The sequence below is a fragment of the Heteronotia binoei genome, chromosome 8, assembly GCF_032191835.1.
Source record: "Heteronotia binoei isolate CCM8104 ecotype False Entrance Well chromosome 8, APGP_CSIRO_Hbin_v1, whole genome shotgun sequence".
NCBI classification, from domain to species: Eukaryota; Metazoa; Chordata; class Lepidosauria; order Squamata; family Gekkonidae; genus Heteronotia; species Heteronotia binoei.
In genome coordinates, this window is record NC_083230.1 from 84,359,097 (window position 1) to 84,375,500 (window position 16,404).

Consider the following 16,404-nt stretch of genomic DNA (forward strand, 5'->3'; position numbering starts at 1 on the left):
TGCAAAAAATGCTATAAAGGCAGGCTATTCAGATGCTCATAATCATTGTTCAACATGGCCTACTCCTATTTGCGCTATTCCACACAAGAATATGGGACAGCATTGTACCTGGCCAATAAGGGCACACAAAATCTCATTGCACAAACATGCATTTGCTTACTTATAACTTGCTTTTCCTCCCCAACTGGGACTCAAAGCAGCTTACAACATTGGTTTCTGCTTCTCACAGGTGGCTCACAGTCATAATACGACAATAACAATACTTTATGGCTATAAAATCAACACATAAACGATTTATAATTTAAAACTTAAAAATTGTGCTATAAAATTTCTTACAAAGGTGGTACAGCTTCATTTTAGCTCTTAATTCTCTGTATTGGGTGTCATATAAATAGATAATAGTATTCAGGGGCAAAGCAGTGGCAGCTCCTCATGCGTTACTGTAGGCCTGCCGGAAAAGGTCGGTTTTACAGGACCTGCGGAATTGAGAGAAATCCTGCAGAGCTCTCGTGGCCTCTGGGAGTGCATTCCATAAATTAGGGGCTGCCACCGAGAAGGCCCTCGCCCATGTAGAGCATAATTTGGCCTCCCTTGGTCCGGGGATGGATAACAGATGTTGACTTCTTGAATGCAGTGCTCTCTGGGGTATATATGGGGGAAGGCGGTCCCTTTGATAGACAGGTCCTTGGCCAACACTTTGAAGCAGATTCAGTACACTATAGGCAGCCAGTGCAGCTCTCTCAGCACCGGATGAATGTGCTCCCATTCCATCCAATTCTATGAGCCCAAAAAGGTGCTCCCATCCTATATTATTTCCAGTGAAGGGAAGGCAGTGAACTCTTTTGCACATTAGTACACACACATAGAGCCTTAGAGAAACCCCACGCTGCTATAGCACTAGTGACTTCTAAGTGTGCCACAAAACTAGAAGGGAGTTCCCATCCTAGACAATTTCCTATCCAGGTCCAGACTGGCTTTGCTTTGGAGAACATCAGGTGCTTCGACTGTTTGATGGTTTGCATCTCCAATTTGTTGCATTTATATTTCCATAAAGTATTGTTGTGGTAGAGTTGTAAAGTATTCCTAATTCTGATCACACAGAACAGGATTATCCTGATCTTGACCACCACCCAATTATGCATCACAGACAGAAAGCAAGCATATATGCCCCCCCCCCCCCACAAAAAAAAGCCTATAGGAAAAGAATATGGACTCCTCAGCCCTGGACACTTAAGCACACTGCACCAGGTGAATTGGGGAATCCTCATCTCTAATTTCATTTGACAGGAGGGTTGCATTTCATTCCCCTAGGCACTGTCCTACATTTGAAGGCAATTCCTATTTACCTGTGGCAATCACTAGGAAATTGCAACAATTCCTCCTCCCCCTGTATGATTCCTATCACTTTTGTAATTGCACAAGAGAGTAAAAGGCTAGCCAGTTCCCAGTGAATATGAGGAAAATGTGACTCCACTATTCATGGCCATTACATTATATCCTTCAATGCATTCATTACATTAGGGTTTCAGTAACCCTAAGGCAATTTCCTCCTTGAGGAGAGGGCTGTTTGGAAAAATCACCACTATTGCAAAAGTTGTTTCCCTTGAGCATCAGGAGAACCAGAGCATTGGTGCATCAGCCCATGGGACTTCCTCACTCTTGCAACCTGAACCTGAAGAAGACAAGTCAGCAGTTAAGCATACCAGAGATAAGAACTATGTTTGCAAGTGCACACAGTCTGGAAAGGAGCTCTTTCTCGAAAGCCTCATTGTCGTGATACAAATAACAATAAAAATCAATACAAAACAATACAAATACAAATAATCAGTATAATTATTTGTATTGACATACTCAAAATAAGGATATTGGCTGTATATCTCATTACATATCCTTTACCCATTTTCACTATATTTTATTGTATTCCTTTTTCCTATGGCAAACTAGAATTATGTTTACATGTTAAAAAGTAAATTAGGTGGACAAGAACATCACTATCCAATGTATTTTCTTTTAGCTGTATTGACACACTCAAACAGGGACTTTGGTTGCTTATCTCATTACATATACTGAACCCATCTCCCATTGTCATTGACAGACAATCTCACATTTTGACATACTACTGTTTTGTTGCTTTCGCATGTTCATGCTACTCAGATCAAAGGTTTGATCAATTTGATAATTTTACTGCATACTGCTGTTTTGTTGCTTTCGCATGCTCATGCTACTCAGATCAAAGGTTTGCTCAATTTGTTAATTTTACTATTCTGTCATTGTACCATTTTACATTCTAAACCACTGCCTACCAGATAATTTTACTTCACTGTCATTGGTTCTTAAATCTGTACCATGTTGCATTCTGGACCACTGCTTACCAGCTATGTATGACTCTGCTCAGCTATGTATGGCTTTGCTCACTGTGCTGGATTCCTCATCTGATGAATTGTGCTTAAGAGCACATGAAAGCTTATGTTCTAAATAAAAATTGGTTGGTCTTAAAGGTAAGACTTGACTCCTGCTTTGTTCAACTGCTTCAGACCAAGACAGCTGCCCGCTTGGATCTATTGTCGTGTAGTGTTGCTAATCCTCCATTGGGGGCAGGGAATCCCCTCTGCCACCCCCCCCCTTCAGAGTTATCAGAAAGCGGGGGGGGGGGGGGTTGAATGTCTGCTGGGCACTCCATTATACCCTACATGGAGACTGATTTCCCATAGGGTATAACGGAGAATTGATCCATGAGTATCTGGGGCAGGGGATCCTTGTTTGAGTTAGAGGCACCAAATTATCAGTATAGTATCTGGTGCCTCTCCTCAAAACTCCTAAAGTTAGAGATTAGATCAGGGGGTCCAATTCTATGAGCCCCAAAAGAAGGTGCCCCCATCCAATATTATTTCCAGTGAAGGGAAGGCATTTAACAGGAGCAACGTCATGGTCCCTTTAAATGTGATGGCTGGAGGTCCCTTCAGAGTTCAGTCATGTTGTCACAACCTTGCTCCTGGCTCTACCCCCAAAGCCCCCGGATATTTCCTGAGCTGGACCTTGCAATCCTACTGTCATGCCATATTTTTTTAAACTAAAAGTGTTAGCAGAACACTATGTATTCAAAGCTTCTTCATTATATTATCTTTTTGTAATCCTTACAATAGCCCAGTAAGGTAGACCCAGTATTGTTTGTATTGCAGATCAGACAGTGAGGGAGAAGGAAAAATGACCTGCCTAAGCTACATAGGAGAGCCTTAATTAAATGTCTGCATTTCAAGAAAAGAACCTTGGGCTCACACTGAGATCAGGTCCATAAACACAAAAGGCATATAAATAATAAAACTGCAAACAGCACACTAGACCTAGATGTCAGAACTTCTATACAACTGGGATTTTTCACTCATGGAATCAAGCCTTGTATTTTGATATGTATTATCATCCACAGATTCACAAGTTTCAACTTCTAGAACACCTTGCTCAAAAAGGTTCTGAGATCAAACAAAACACTAGAAGTTTAAATCTTTACAAACATAGAAATATTCAAATACATCCAGTCACATTAATAAAAAGCCAACAGAACACACAAGTCTAAACCAAGCTAAAAAGCCACAATTCATCCAGTTATATATTTGGTCACTATTGTGGGTCCCAGGCCCCACTGTGGGCTCCAAGCTCCAAGCTTTGGCTTAGCAATGATGGAATTAATCAAAAGAGTTTGAAAATTACTATATCTCACACTAGAATTATACATATTCAAGGATTTCCATAACCCCCACCCCCCACCCCTTTACTGTAAACTACCAGATGCTTGAATTCCAGCCTGGAAATTCATTCCTGTCTTAGTTCAGAAATGAGGTCATCTAAACAGACTGAGAGCCAACCTATAAGTTACGTTGCGATTCTTCATGGGAGAATTCCAGGTGCAGTTTAGCCTAATAGCCTTTACAAAGCTGGGAGGGGGGATTGTAGCCAAGGCTTACCAAGATTGAAACCTAGCCCCTCCTGGCAAATAATTCATGCCCCCTCCTTTCCCTGCCATTCAGCTCCTATCCAAACTTCTCCCCTCCTCCCCTGTGGCTGCTATTTAAGGTAGTGAGGCTATACATTGGGAAATCCTATTACAGATCACCAACATAAATGATTTACTAACTTAATTTACACCCTGCCTTTCTCTCTGATGGGGACTCAAAGCAGCTTACATTATTCTCCTGTTCTCCATTTAATCCTCAGAACAACCCTGTGAAGATAGAGTCAAGTGGGTAGCCATGTTGGTCTGAAGCAGCAGAACAAAGTTTGAGTCCAGTGGCACCTTTAAGACCAACAAAGTTTCATTCAGGTTTATACCTTGAATAAAACTTTGGTCATAAAAGGTGCCACTGGACTCAAACTTCGTTATGCTGAGAGCATGTGACTGGCCCATGCTCACCCTGCAAGCATCCCCAGGGCAGAGGAGGGATGGAACCTGGGTATCCCAGATGCTAGTCCAACACTCTGATCACTACACTATTTGCTGTAGTTCGGAACTCATTTAATAACATTTGTGTTGACCAATATTATTTCCTACTTCTTTCCTCTCCCAACTATTTTTTTTTAAAGTAAGTGCACTCAAAAACTGATCAGAGCTAATATGCTAGGAAAACCGTGACCCTTTCCCACCATGCTTTTTTCCTGAACTAGATCACTTCCATAGAAACTGCCTAGCAGTCTACCAGGAGATAAGGCACAGATGTACTTAAATGGATTTACCAGTCATTCTCATTCCAGTTCTTTAAAGGAATGATACCCAGTGATCAAGGGGGTAAACACCCAATGCTGTATTTATTGGAACTGCAACTCTTAAACTGAACTGGCTGCCTTCAGAATTTACCAGAAGTTCAGACTGCATGTATATCTCATTTCCTTCTCTCTATGACTCCAACAGATGACTTTCAGCATTTGCACAACTACTATCCCGTCGTACTATTATATATGGTAAATGACCACAGTGGGATGCTTGCATTGTATCAGAATCTTTGACCCAACAGGGCAAATTTAGGGCCAGGAAAACAGTGTGTGTGTGGGTGGGTGGGGGGGAATCCTATGTGATGGCTACTGAAAAGACAAAAACCTAGACACTCCATACAAGAAACTGCCAACATCTTGCCTGGTTTTGTCCCTTTTATTCAGAATCCTAACAAGACGGCCCCCTACAAATTTTATAAAAAATATCCAGTGGTTTAACAGCCCTATGCGATGCAGACATAGCCTAAACCATTTCTGTATACTGTCTGACCTGGGCCAATTCCATTTCTTTTGCTGCTTCTGGATGGAAGATCACCTCTTGCGGGAACAATGGTGCTTCCCACTAGCAGCATTTCCACCTTATAAGCAAAATTCATTGTATTTCACTAGGTTCTAATAGCACATTAAAAATGCATGTCTACAAAGAGGATCAGCTTTCAACTACAGGCGAGTAGGCTTAGTTCAAAGCATTCTCATCTGCTCCGTAAGGTGCCTAGGGATTCCCCACTTGTCCCTTTTTTAATATAAACAAACAGGCCACCTCATTTCAGTGGCTTTTAGCAGCTTGTTCAGGAGAAGGAGGCTCTTAACATCAGCAATGCCCCATGCAGTGAGATCAATATAGGCAAAGTGTCACCTATACCATGTTCATTTAAGCTCTTTGGCAGATGGGAGGCAGAGGCACTGCTCATCTTGCTGCTCAGCAGTACATCTGCCTTAGCAAGCTACTTCTCTCCACCAATCCTAAACTAAGGTTACATGTGCCCCTTTAAGACAAGGGCAGTTTTTCCTAGTTTGTTTGCACACTGCCTAACCTTCCCCAGTTACAAAGCAGGAGCCATCACCAGAAGAAATTATACAAACTGCATCAAATAATTTCAAGTTCTTCAACAAGAAAACACAAGTTCTCCAATTATATTGGGGGGGATGTTACACAACCAAAACAAGAATGGATACATAATGCATGTGAAGTAATTTGCTTTAGATAAACACATTGAAATCTCAAGGTATTGTTGAATAAATTGCAATTGTTTGTTATAAAATTATTTAGCAGAGGATGGAGTATTAGCTAGGATATATGCGGGGGGGGGCACTTGCCATTGAGTGTTGAGAGGAAAATCACATGACCACCAAGGGCTGCTTCACAGAATCTTACAGCAAGGGCACTTTGGTATAGATGCAAAAGTTTATATATACCCAATGTGATCAGCGCATATGTTGCACAAGATACTTTTTCTATATAACAGTACTTCTATAAGAAAGTCTCATTTTCCCCTAGGCATTCATAAGATAAAATATTTATTCCAACACCCTACTAGGTCAATCCAACTATCACGTGCTCTATCTCATCCTGCTCAGGGCAATCCAGGACAGGCATTGGGATGCGGCAAACAGCTTGGTCCCAAAATTCTAATAGAGGTTAATTTCTGCTGGGATCACATAGCACCCATAAATGTCTAGGTATCTGCAGAGATGTCTCAAAACATCTATAAACAATATCCCTGATCTAAGCTTACTGCTAAATATTTTGCATCCCAGTTCAAATTTTTGCCACGTACACTGTGGTTTTGTGTCACTTAAATCAATCTCTGTTCAATAGCGTGCATGCATGGGGGGTAGGGAGGAGAGAGTTGAACCCTCAAGCTATTTACCCTGCCACTGTCACAATAAAGGCATGTTGCATGCTCAGCAGTAAAGCCTGTACCAGCAACAGAGATGCAGGTGTTGTGCTTGCTCAAGGCAGACAGGTAGATGGATGTTGTTCTCTTGGTAGCCGCATTCCAAGCAGAGACTTGCTCAAACAATGCACAAAAGGGCTGGAGGCACAGAACAGAAGATATGTGCTGCTGCAGTGCCTGCTGAGGCAACAGCCAAGGATGCCAGCTCCCCAGCTGGAGCACTTTTAACAAACAGACCACTGACTTTCCTCCCCCCCCCCACTCCCAATTTCTATTTCAAAACTAAACATGCCAGAAAAAAACACAGGAAATTGTTCTGGATTTAAATTATCCCAACTTCATATCCCAAATAGTCTGTATACCCAGAGTATGTAAACAGCCTCTTGCTCTTGTATGGATTTGCAGAATCACTTTGATAGTCCTTGGAAGCCTTTCTGTGGGTTCACCCCAACTTGTGAAGGAAAGGTACTGGCTTTTATAGAAGTGGCACCATATCTTTTGAACTCCTTCCACAGTCAGGTCCACCTGGTACCCTAACTGCTGGCACTTAGGCAAAGACTTTTTAAAAATGTTTGCTAAGTTCTTAGCAGCTGTTCTGCTGTTCATCTTCTCGTTGCTTTAGTTATTGGCAATTTTAATGGGTCTGAATTAGTATTATTGTCTTTAAATTTTGTAAGCCACAGAATTTTTTAGAACCATGGGGTATAAACATTTGCAGCAAATCAACAGACAACAAAAAATACCACCCTAACGCACCCGTTCATGCATAACCAACAGAGAACAGACCAGTCGTAACCACCAAAGCAACCGCAAAACCATATCTGTAGATCATTCTCCTGTCATGCAATTATTAATAGGCACTGGAGCCCTTTCTGGGACAGCCATCTCCAGCTGCTCACTCATACGTTTTCCATGGGGCTTATCATACCTGGTGCTTTTGATTAGCATTCAGATTAGGGTCTTGGCTTTGTGAGGAGCAAGCAGTTTTTGGAGGTGGTCCTCTGTCTATCTGGGGCTACAAGGAAACAAGCACAGAAGAAAGCCATGTTCAAATTGCTTAGTTCTAAGAATATCAGCGTTAAGACTCAGTTTACAGTCTCTCAAGATTTTGTGGTAGTTTCTACTCTGAAACTCGGGCATGTTTTTGAGCTATTGAACACTGCTTTCTGCGATTGCATCAACACTTGCTTGTTTGTTAGGTACCAATGCTAACTAGTGTATGATAGCAGCAATAAGCAACTGTCAACTGGGACCTTTTGTGTCCTTAACAAATCCTTCTTGCTTACTGTGATTCCAAGCTCCTGTCTCAGTTACTGCTCTGATCTGCTCATCCTTTTCTACCTTGTCCACAACCCTGCTAGACCTTGTATTGCATACTTAGGTGTGTGTGCATTTAATAGGATATACAAAACTTGCATTCTGCAAACAGAAACTTAAGTTTCTGGATGATGCTTGAAATATACCCCTGCCTCCACATCCAAGTCTAGTCTTGTGTAGACAGTAGTCATCACAAAGATCTTCTGTTTCCATGTGACATTTGTTCATTTGTAAAAATTAAGAGATGCATACGGCGTGTTGTGGGGTAGCTTGCCAATTCATTTGTCGCTCATTTCTTGGGGAGGACAAAGGGAGCAGGCATCAATGAGAAACGAAAGTGGCATCAGGGTCAGGGTACTCCTAGCGTGAGGTACTGCTGGGGTGCAGTCCTTGGCAGATGCCAGAGGATGCCAACCTCTGCCACAATATTAATATCTTATCCTGTAAGTGGTTTGCTGGACACACACACTCACAGATTAATATCTTATTCTGTAAGTGGCTCAGTGGACTTTATTGTGAAATAAAAAAAAAACCCAAGCATCCTTTATACGCAAAAGGTACCAATTTCAGAATCAGCATCTCTTTGTTCACAGATACGCTGAATTTCAGCCTTTTATCTAGATCATGTGGTCTAGCAATGTGATACCTGCTAGGGCCCTATCAATGTGATATCTGAATGTTACATTAAACAGGCTTAAGAAGCAATTATATCTGCATTTGTCCTCAAGGCAGAAAATGGAAGTGGTATACCTGGCCATGGCTATATTCAGCAGCAGGGGGCACCAAGAAAAAAAATCTTCCTCTACAGAAACAAGAGTAATTTATAGTTACAAAACAAAGTTTGAGTCCAGTGGCACCTTTAAGACCAGCAAAGTATCTGAAGACGTGTGCTTGCAAACGAAAGCTTATACCTGCATAGGCTTTGTTGGTCTTAAAGGAGCCACGGGACTCAAACTTTGTTCTGCTGCTTCAGAGCAACACGGCTGCCCACCTGAATCTATCATGGTTACAAAGACAGAGGGAGATTCTACTGCTTCTTGGGCTTATTTACCTGGTGCGAGAACTTCTCCTCCTTACTCCCATCATTCTCCACTTTCTTCTCTGGCCTCATAGGACTCTGACACCTTTCTTGATTCACCCATTTGTTCTCGATCCACCCTGCTGAACTTGCTTGGGTTTTCCTTTCTGTCTCTAGATGCTGTTGTCCTGGCTTTGTGGAATGAGGATGTTCCCTGCTACTTATCTGCTCCTTTTCCATGAGCTGCATTGGATGCGTGTGGCACAAAGGTCCTTCTAGGCTCTCCTCATTATTCTCTAGTGTCCAAAATGGATTCACAGGGGGAGAAGGCTCTCCTTGGTCAATCCTCATCTCCTCAGCAACAGGTGGACTTGTGGGATACAAGGATTTCCCGTATCTGTCTAAGTCATCCTCCTTTTTAGAAGTCCAAGAGGTTGATTGCTCTCCTTTGCTAGGCCATTCACTATCTGCACTGATCCTTGGTTTTCTGACAAGAATCTCCTTTTGGCTTTTCCAGCTGTTTTCTGGGTGTTGCGGAGGAACATGACACCTTGATTGTCTTGGACCTGAACAATTTATCTTTTCTGGCCTTCTAGAACTAGGATAATGTCTGACCTCCTCAGAGATGTCCCTACTTCCTGTGTATCTCTCTGGGCTGAAGGAGCGTCCACTCTCTCTTTGGCTTTCACCTGTATATCTCTCTGGACTGAATGAGCGCCCACTCTCTCTTTGGCTTTCACCTGTATATCTCTCTGGACTGAAGGAGCGCCCACTCTCTCTTTGGCTTTCCCCTGTATACCTGTGAGGACTTAAGCTATGGCCAGCCTCCCCATGACTTCTGAAGTCAATTCCCATAGATCTGTCCGGACTGAGGGAATGCCTAGTTTCTCTTTGGCCTGTGTATTTGTGAGGACTTGTACTATGTCCAGCCTCTCCATGACTTCTGAAGCCAGCCCCCATAGATCTTTCTGGACTGAGGGAGCGCCTGGTCTCTCTTTGGCTTCCACCTGTATATCTCTGAGGACCTGCACTATGCCCAACTTCCCCATGACCTTTGAAGCTACTGCCCACAGATCTCTCTGGGCTGAGGGAACGCCTGGTCTCTCTTTGGCTTCCATCTGTATACCTCTGAGGACTTGCACTATGCCCAACCTCCCCATGACCTTTGAAGCTACTGCCCACAGATCTCTCTGGGCTGAGGGAACGCCTGGTCTCTCTTTGGCTTCCATCTGTATATCTCTGAGGACTTGCACTATGCCCAACCTCCCCATGACCTTTGAAGCTACTGACCATAGATCTCTCTGGACTGAGGGAGCGCCTGGTCTCTCTTTGGCTTCCACCTGTATATCTCTGAGGACTTGCACTATGCCCAACCTCCCCATGACCTTTGAAGCTACTGACCATAGATCTCTCTGGACTGAGGGAGCGCTTGGTCTCTCTTTGGCTTCCACCTGTATATCTCTGAGGACTTGCACTATGCCCAACCTCCCCATGACTTCTGAAGCTAGTCCCCATAGATCTTTCTGGACTGAAAGAGCGCCTGGTCTCTCTTTGGTTGTCCCCTGTATACCTTTGAGGACTTGTACTACGCTCAACCTCCCCATGACTTCTGAAGCTAGTACCCACAGATCTCTCTGGACTGAGGGAACGCCTGGTATCTCCTTGGTTGCCCCTTGTACATCTTTCAGGAATAACCCTACCCCCAACCTCCCTGTGGCTTTTCAAACTGGTTCCCATGGAACTCCCTGGCCTGAGAGAGTGTCTGGTCTCTTCTTGGCCTCCCCAGCTACCCCCTACTTGTCTTCTAGGGCTAAGAGTGGGTCCATCTTTTCCTGGGGCTGCCATTCCTCTTCCTGGGCTGAGAGTATGCACAACTTCTCTACAGTCTCTTACATCCTTCCTTGGATGCTCAGCTGTATCCACAGGGAGCAAAGGTTTGCCTCGGGCCCTGCGGTCACTCTCTTTGTACCTTTCCAGTTGCACCCTTTGCTTTGTTTGACTCTTGTCCAAGTTTTGTGCAGGGCTGGGAGTGTGTAGGGCACCCAAGCAGTTCTTCCATTTGCTGTCTGTGGTCTTTCCAGAACTAGTGTGTTGGTGCACAGTTTCCAGGCCACTCTTTCTACTGCTATCCATTTGTTTTCCATGAGCTGAGGCATGAAGAGGAGTCCTCTCTCTATCACCTTTTGCAGAATGAGCAGACTCCTCCCGCTTCCTCCTCTCTCCCCTCATTTGCTGAGGAGGGACTGCTGAGTGCAGAGAACCCCCTTTGCTCCTGCTCTCTCTCTCCAGTCGAAGAGTTGGACTCCCTGAGCGCAAAGATCCACTTGGGCTTCCACTAATTCTTTCATGCTGCTGTTGTGGTCTTCCCATGTGCAAGGATTCTCCTCTGTTTCTCTTGGGCTGTTCTGGCTCCCATGGGAGTCTCTTACTCATCTGGCAAAAAGAAGAGAAAGAGGCCATAATTAGCCAGTGTTGAAGGCCACATTTAGTATCTTACCTTGGAGTTTAAACTTTCTCAGAAAATATGCATCTTGTTAAATCTTGTGCCTTACGGGCCTTAAATCTCCTCTTCCCACATTTTTTCTGCACCCTCAACAAATTCCCTCACAATTCTGCCCTCTCCCTACTCCTGCAGTATGAGGCTCCCTCCCAACCACAGGGTTGATTCATGATATTTAGTCCTAAACAATGCAACAAAGATTCCTGTTGGGGGGGGGGAAATGCTTCTGTTTCTTAGGATACTTTTATTTTTTATTTCTTTAATGTTAAATCTGGCTTGCTTGAAAAGGTCGGGAAGTCTCCACACTTTTATTATTCTGCAGAACGTGTAAAAGAATAATTCAGGAGGGCTGTTGTAATTCTGAAATTTTAGACAGTTAACTACATTGTTCATTGTCTATTCTATGCTGGAGTGTATTGTTCTTTGCAATCCAGTTGCATCACACTGTATCATATTGTCCTCATTTGCATTCATTGTCATTGTATAATCTCAGTCAGAAAGGCAAACTGTAAATGAAGGAAATAAATAAAATTATTAACCCATCACAAGGGATCATTGCTCTGTGGTAAAAGACGTTAGTGTGTATTCCAACTGCTTTCTTTCCTTATAAACCAAACAAAATTTTGTATCCCCTCAAAAGCTAACAGACTGTAGCATAAATAAATGCTGAAAATTCTAATGCTGCAAATTAAACAGGGTATTAAGGAGGGTTTAAACAGACACAGATACATGAATATTACAACCAAGAAACTGAAATAAATATGCTTTTGAATGGCCAACTCTCCCCTCACCACGTGCTATTGGAGGTGGTACAGCCTTATGCAGTATTGTACTGTAGAGATATCCAGTTGTCTGAATTGCAAAGATTTTAGTACAGATTTATCGAGAGAGAGAGAGAGACAAAGCACTAGTTCTTTGAGGTGGACTGTGATATGCACAGAGCCAAAACTGGCAAAACAATGCTGACAGATAATTCCAATCCCTAAGATTCAACTGTGACCCCACACCCTAGCCTAGCCACTCACTTCTCTGTGCAGAGTGGGGCTGGATTTCCTCCTAGTTAGTCGCCCTTCCTTGGCCAGTTTCAGAGTCTTACTATCCAATCGATCCAGGATTCCCTCCTCCAGAGCTTGGAAAGCCCCCAGTGTCTCCGATTTCCTAATGGCCAAACAAAAAGGACAGTTATTGAGTATTGACACTGCTAAGCTTCAGTGAGTCCCCCCCCGCCGCCAAAAAAACCTCGCTAGTTCTAGTGACTGTGTAAGTCCATGCTGCATACAACCTCCAACCTATATGCAGATTGAGAGGACCACACATACACATTTTTTGAATGTATACATATATGCTATGAAACTAACGGCAATAGTGTTTTTCCCTTTGTATTTACGTTCAGCTAAAAATTTGAAGACATAATTGCAGTTGGATTGCAGGTCATTTCCTATGTGGAAGTGCTTTCCAATCTCGTAATGTTTTCCTGCATCTACTGGGCTGTTCCTATTACCATTCTCCTTCTTTGACAGAGTGACTTACCATTTAAAAAAAAACCCTCCAGTTTTTCATTTGGACCTAGGCCCTGTAAGCCCTTGTGATCACATATGCCACATGCCTTCATGGGGGTTGAGGCTATAACTTCCTTAGCACAGTGCAGCCCTGGCTCAAAGGAGCATGGACAAGACAGAGTTTGTACACACATCCTTCCCCATCCCATCTCTCACCTCACCTCACCTGCGCTCATGGCCAAAGATCCGTTCCACCTCTGCCCGGCCAGGGCTACGAGTGCGGGAACTGCTGCGCTCTTTCTCAAAGGCTTCCCGGTGGCTGATGCGCTTTGGCTTGGGCAGGTCAGCCAGCACTGTGTACTCCTGCCTCATAAGTCCATGTTGGCTCTCACTTCTGCCACTCATGTGACAACTTAGGTTGGAGTCTGCAGAGCTGATGGAAGAAGTGGGGTACCCACCAGCTCTGGAGGCATCACCATGAACAGGCAAAGGACTGCGACTGATGGGGGGAGGTGAAGACATACAGCTTGGTTCAGATTTCCGACGCTCCAGAGAGAAATAGCCACTCTCTGCTTCAGGCTTTCTCCATTTGTCTGTGTGGTCTTGCCTTGTGACCTTGGGCTCTGGATGACCAGAAATAACATAGCAACAGCATTTCCCAAGCACGAGGAGGAAAGGAGTAAGAGCTCGAACCATACTCAAACTGATAATGATAATCAAAAGCATTTGTATAATGCTTTTGTGTGTTCAGAACATTCCTCTTATGAGATGATTACCAATATTATTGGCATTTCACAGAAGGGGGACCAAGGCCAATACTTGCATTAGGTAGCTTTAAATATACCCGCTCAGAGCCCATCCAGGAAAGGGTGGGCTATAAATCAAATATAACAACAACAACAACTCATGGTGGAGGCAAAATTCAAACTGGGGTCTTCTCAATTCATAGTTCACTTTTGTAGCTACAGTGCTACACCACACCAAACAATATTGCTTTTTATTTATTCTGTGATTAGCTGTAAACTACTTTTAGCATCTTTAGTAAAGAAACAAGGTATGGATAACCAACATATTCATATGAGAAGCACAGAATCACTAGTCCAAGCACAGGCGCCTTTAGACTAGGAGAGAAACCCCACAAAACTGTATTAAGCCATTCTGTCTTACTTTTCTTCAAACTGGTGTGGTTTGTAACTACCAATTGGTGCTAGCTTATTTGCACTCAGTTCAGAAGATTATTTTGGCCATTAAGATGGGCAAACTTAAATATACCTGCAGGTAGGGTAAGAAACAAGTTTGAATGACCTGTGTATGGGTGAAAGGGCAGAATCTTTAGATCAGAGGTCCCTAGCCCTATTGAGACGGTGGCGCTCTAGGAATTTTGAGAACAGCTGGTGGGTGCCAGAACAAAACTGCCACCACAGGGGAGTGAGACCAACCACAAAAATGTTAGAAAGCTGTGATGGAGGCAGCTGTGTCCAAATGGGATAATAAATGCTTCTGAAGTACCTTCTGCTCAGATGTGGTAGAGGAAAGACAGGATTGCCTGTTTAATTTGGGGAAGAAGCAAATGGGTGCTAGGAAACCCACTACTGGACACCATGGCACCAGGGGCAATACATTGGGGATCACTGCTTTAGATATAGGGCCTTTAACCTAAGCAAAAATCTCTGGCTATTCTATGCCACTATGAAGTCAATATACCATGGGTAGAATCAGTTCTGATACCCCAAGGAGCTCATAAAAACTAACACATTTCCTGCCATCATATCTATTGACATAAACAGCAGATTTGAAAGAAGAGGGACTGAGAGATCATCCCAGGACAATGGGAAGGACTCCCAACATGCAGTGCAGTCATCCTTTTTATTTAGGATTATTCTTACCCAGCATCCCCTTGGCTTAGTTTAAACACAATGCTGGCAGGTAAGGGCACTCCCAACCATCTCATATAAACTGAGCTGATGTTCCCATGCAGAACAGCTTCACATGCTTATCTAGTATACTAGTGTTTATGCTATATGCTCTGCAAGAGCAAAGTCACCCAGGCAGCTATTTTTGCCTTGCAAGACTCATGTTTTAAATCAGGCCTGCTTTTAACAGTGTTCTCGATGGTCCATCCTTCCTTTACTGCAGGGGTGGGGAACCTTTTTTCTGCCAAGGGTCATTTGGATATTTATAACATCATTCACGGGCCATACAAAATTATCAACTTAAAAAACAGTGCTCTGCTGAGGGAGAATGATTTAGGCTGGCAAAATTAATGTAAATAATTGTTTTTCTATTTGAAGTCATGTGGGGTGAGCCTGCTGCCCTAGGCAAATGCCTAGGTCCAGGCATATTAGACCACATCCCCTAATATTAGCATATTAGGTCACACACTCATTAGCATATTAGGCCACACCATCTGGGATAATCACATGCAAATTGAACTGGGGGTAGCTGGCTCCCACCCCTGCCAGCCCTCCCTCCCTCCAGCTGCTCCCAGCAGATCTTTAAAGGCACCCACATACCCCAGCAGCAGTCCTTCACAATGCCCACGAGAGAGGGGGGGGAGAGAGGGGGGGAGGCTTGGCCCAGCAATCCCCGAGGGCCAGACCAAATGATCTCGAGGGCTGTAAATGGCCCTCGGGCCTGACGTTCCCCACCCCTGCTTTACTGCTTTGCCTACCCAAACCACCTCCCAGATCTTTGAAAACTTAAAATTCTGGGAGCACAGCTGATTATGAAAATATATACACAGGTACTTCTTCTAGGCCTGAAATCTGGGTCTCAGTATAGCACAAGAAATAGAGAAACCATATGTACAGGATCATCTACAGGATGATTGGGGGGAGGGGGTGGTAAGTGGGAGTTAAGGCATACCTGCTTTCAGACAACCCGAAGGCTCTGTTTTCCCACAGGTTCTGGAGGTTGTGGCCTCACTCCATCTGGATCTGTCAGCATGCAAGTTTTCAGTCCGTATCTCTTGCTTCTTGCCTGCATAGTACATTGTGTTTTGTTTGTCAGATCCCAAAATGCTGTCGAGGAGCCTAGTCATCTCCCAGTCCTAAGAAAAAGGTTGTACCATGTCACTCAAAGAGCCTGCAGAGGAGTAGTAATGCAGACAGCCAGGGTGTTGTAACACTGTGTTAAACTAGGGATACCCAGGTTGGCATCTTCACTCCACCATGGAAGTTCCCCGGATGGTCTAGGACAGTCACTCTCTCTGATTCTAACCTAATTCATGGGGTGGTTGCTGTGAGGATAAAATAGAAGAGAGGAAAACTGTGTGCATTGCCTTGAGCTTCCCAATCCAAACACAGAATAAATATGTGCTAATATATAAGGAAGCTACAGTTGTACCTGGCTAATGGGAAGAGAAGTTTGCATGTGTGAAAGTAAATAAGGCCAAAACACTGAATCCCCAGC

At 43.7% G+C, this 16,404-nt stretch overlaps 1 protein-coding gene across 1 annotated transcript in view; it reads right to left on the bottom strand.

The window, feature by feature from the left end:
• Nucleotides 1-16,404, bottom strand: part of TRIOBP (TRIO and F-actin binding protein) — a 67,361-nt gene that overhangs the window by 37,364 nt on the left and 13,593 nt on the right. The window contains exons 5-9 of the mRNA XM_060245483.1: nucleotides 15,859-16,042; nucleotides 13,220-13,616; nucleotides 12,520-12,652; nucleotides 9,028-11,427; nucleotides 7,588-7,674 (exon numbers count right to left, since the gene is read on the bottom strand). Of these exons, the coding sequence (XP_060101466.1) occupies nucleotides 7,588-7,674; nucleotides 9,028-11,427; nucleotides 12,520-12,652; nucleotides 13,220-13,616; nucleotides 15,859-16,042 (3,201 nt within the window). The remainder of the gene's footprint in view (nucleotides 1-7,587; nucleotides 7,675-9,027; nucleotides 11,428-12,519; nucleotides 12,653-13,219; nucleotides 13,617-15,858; nucleotides 16,043-16,404) is intronic.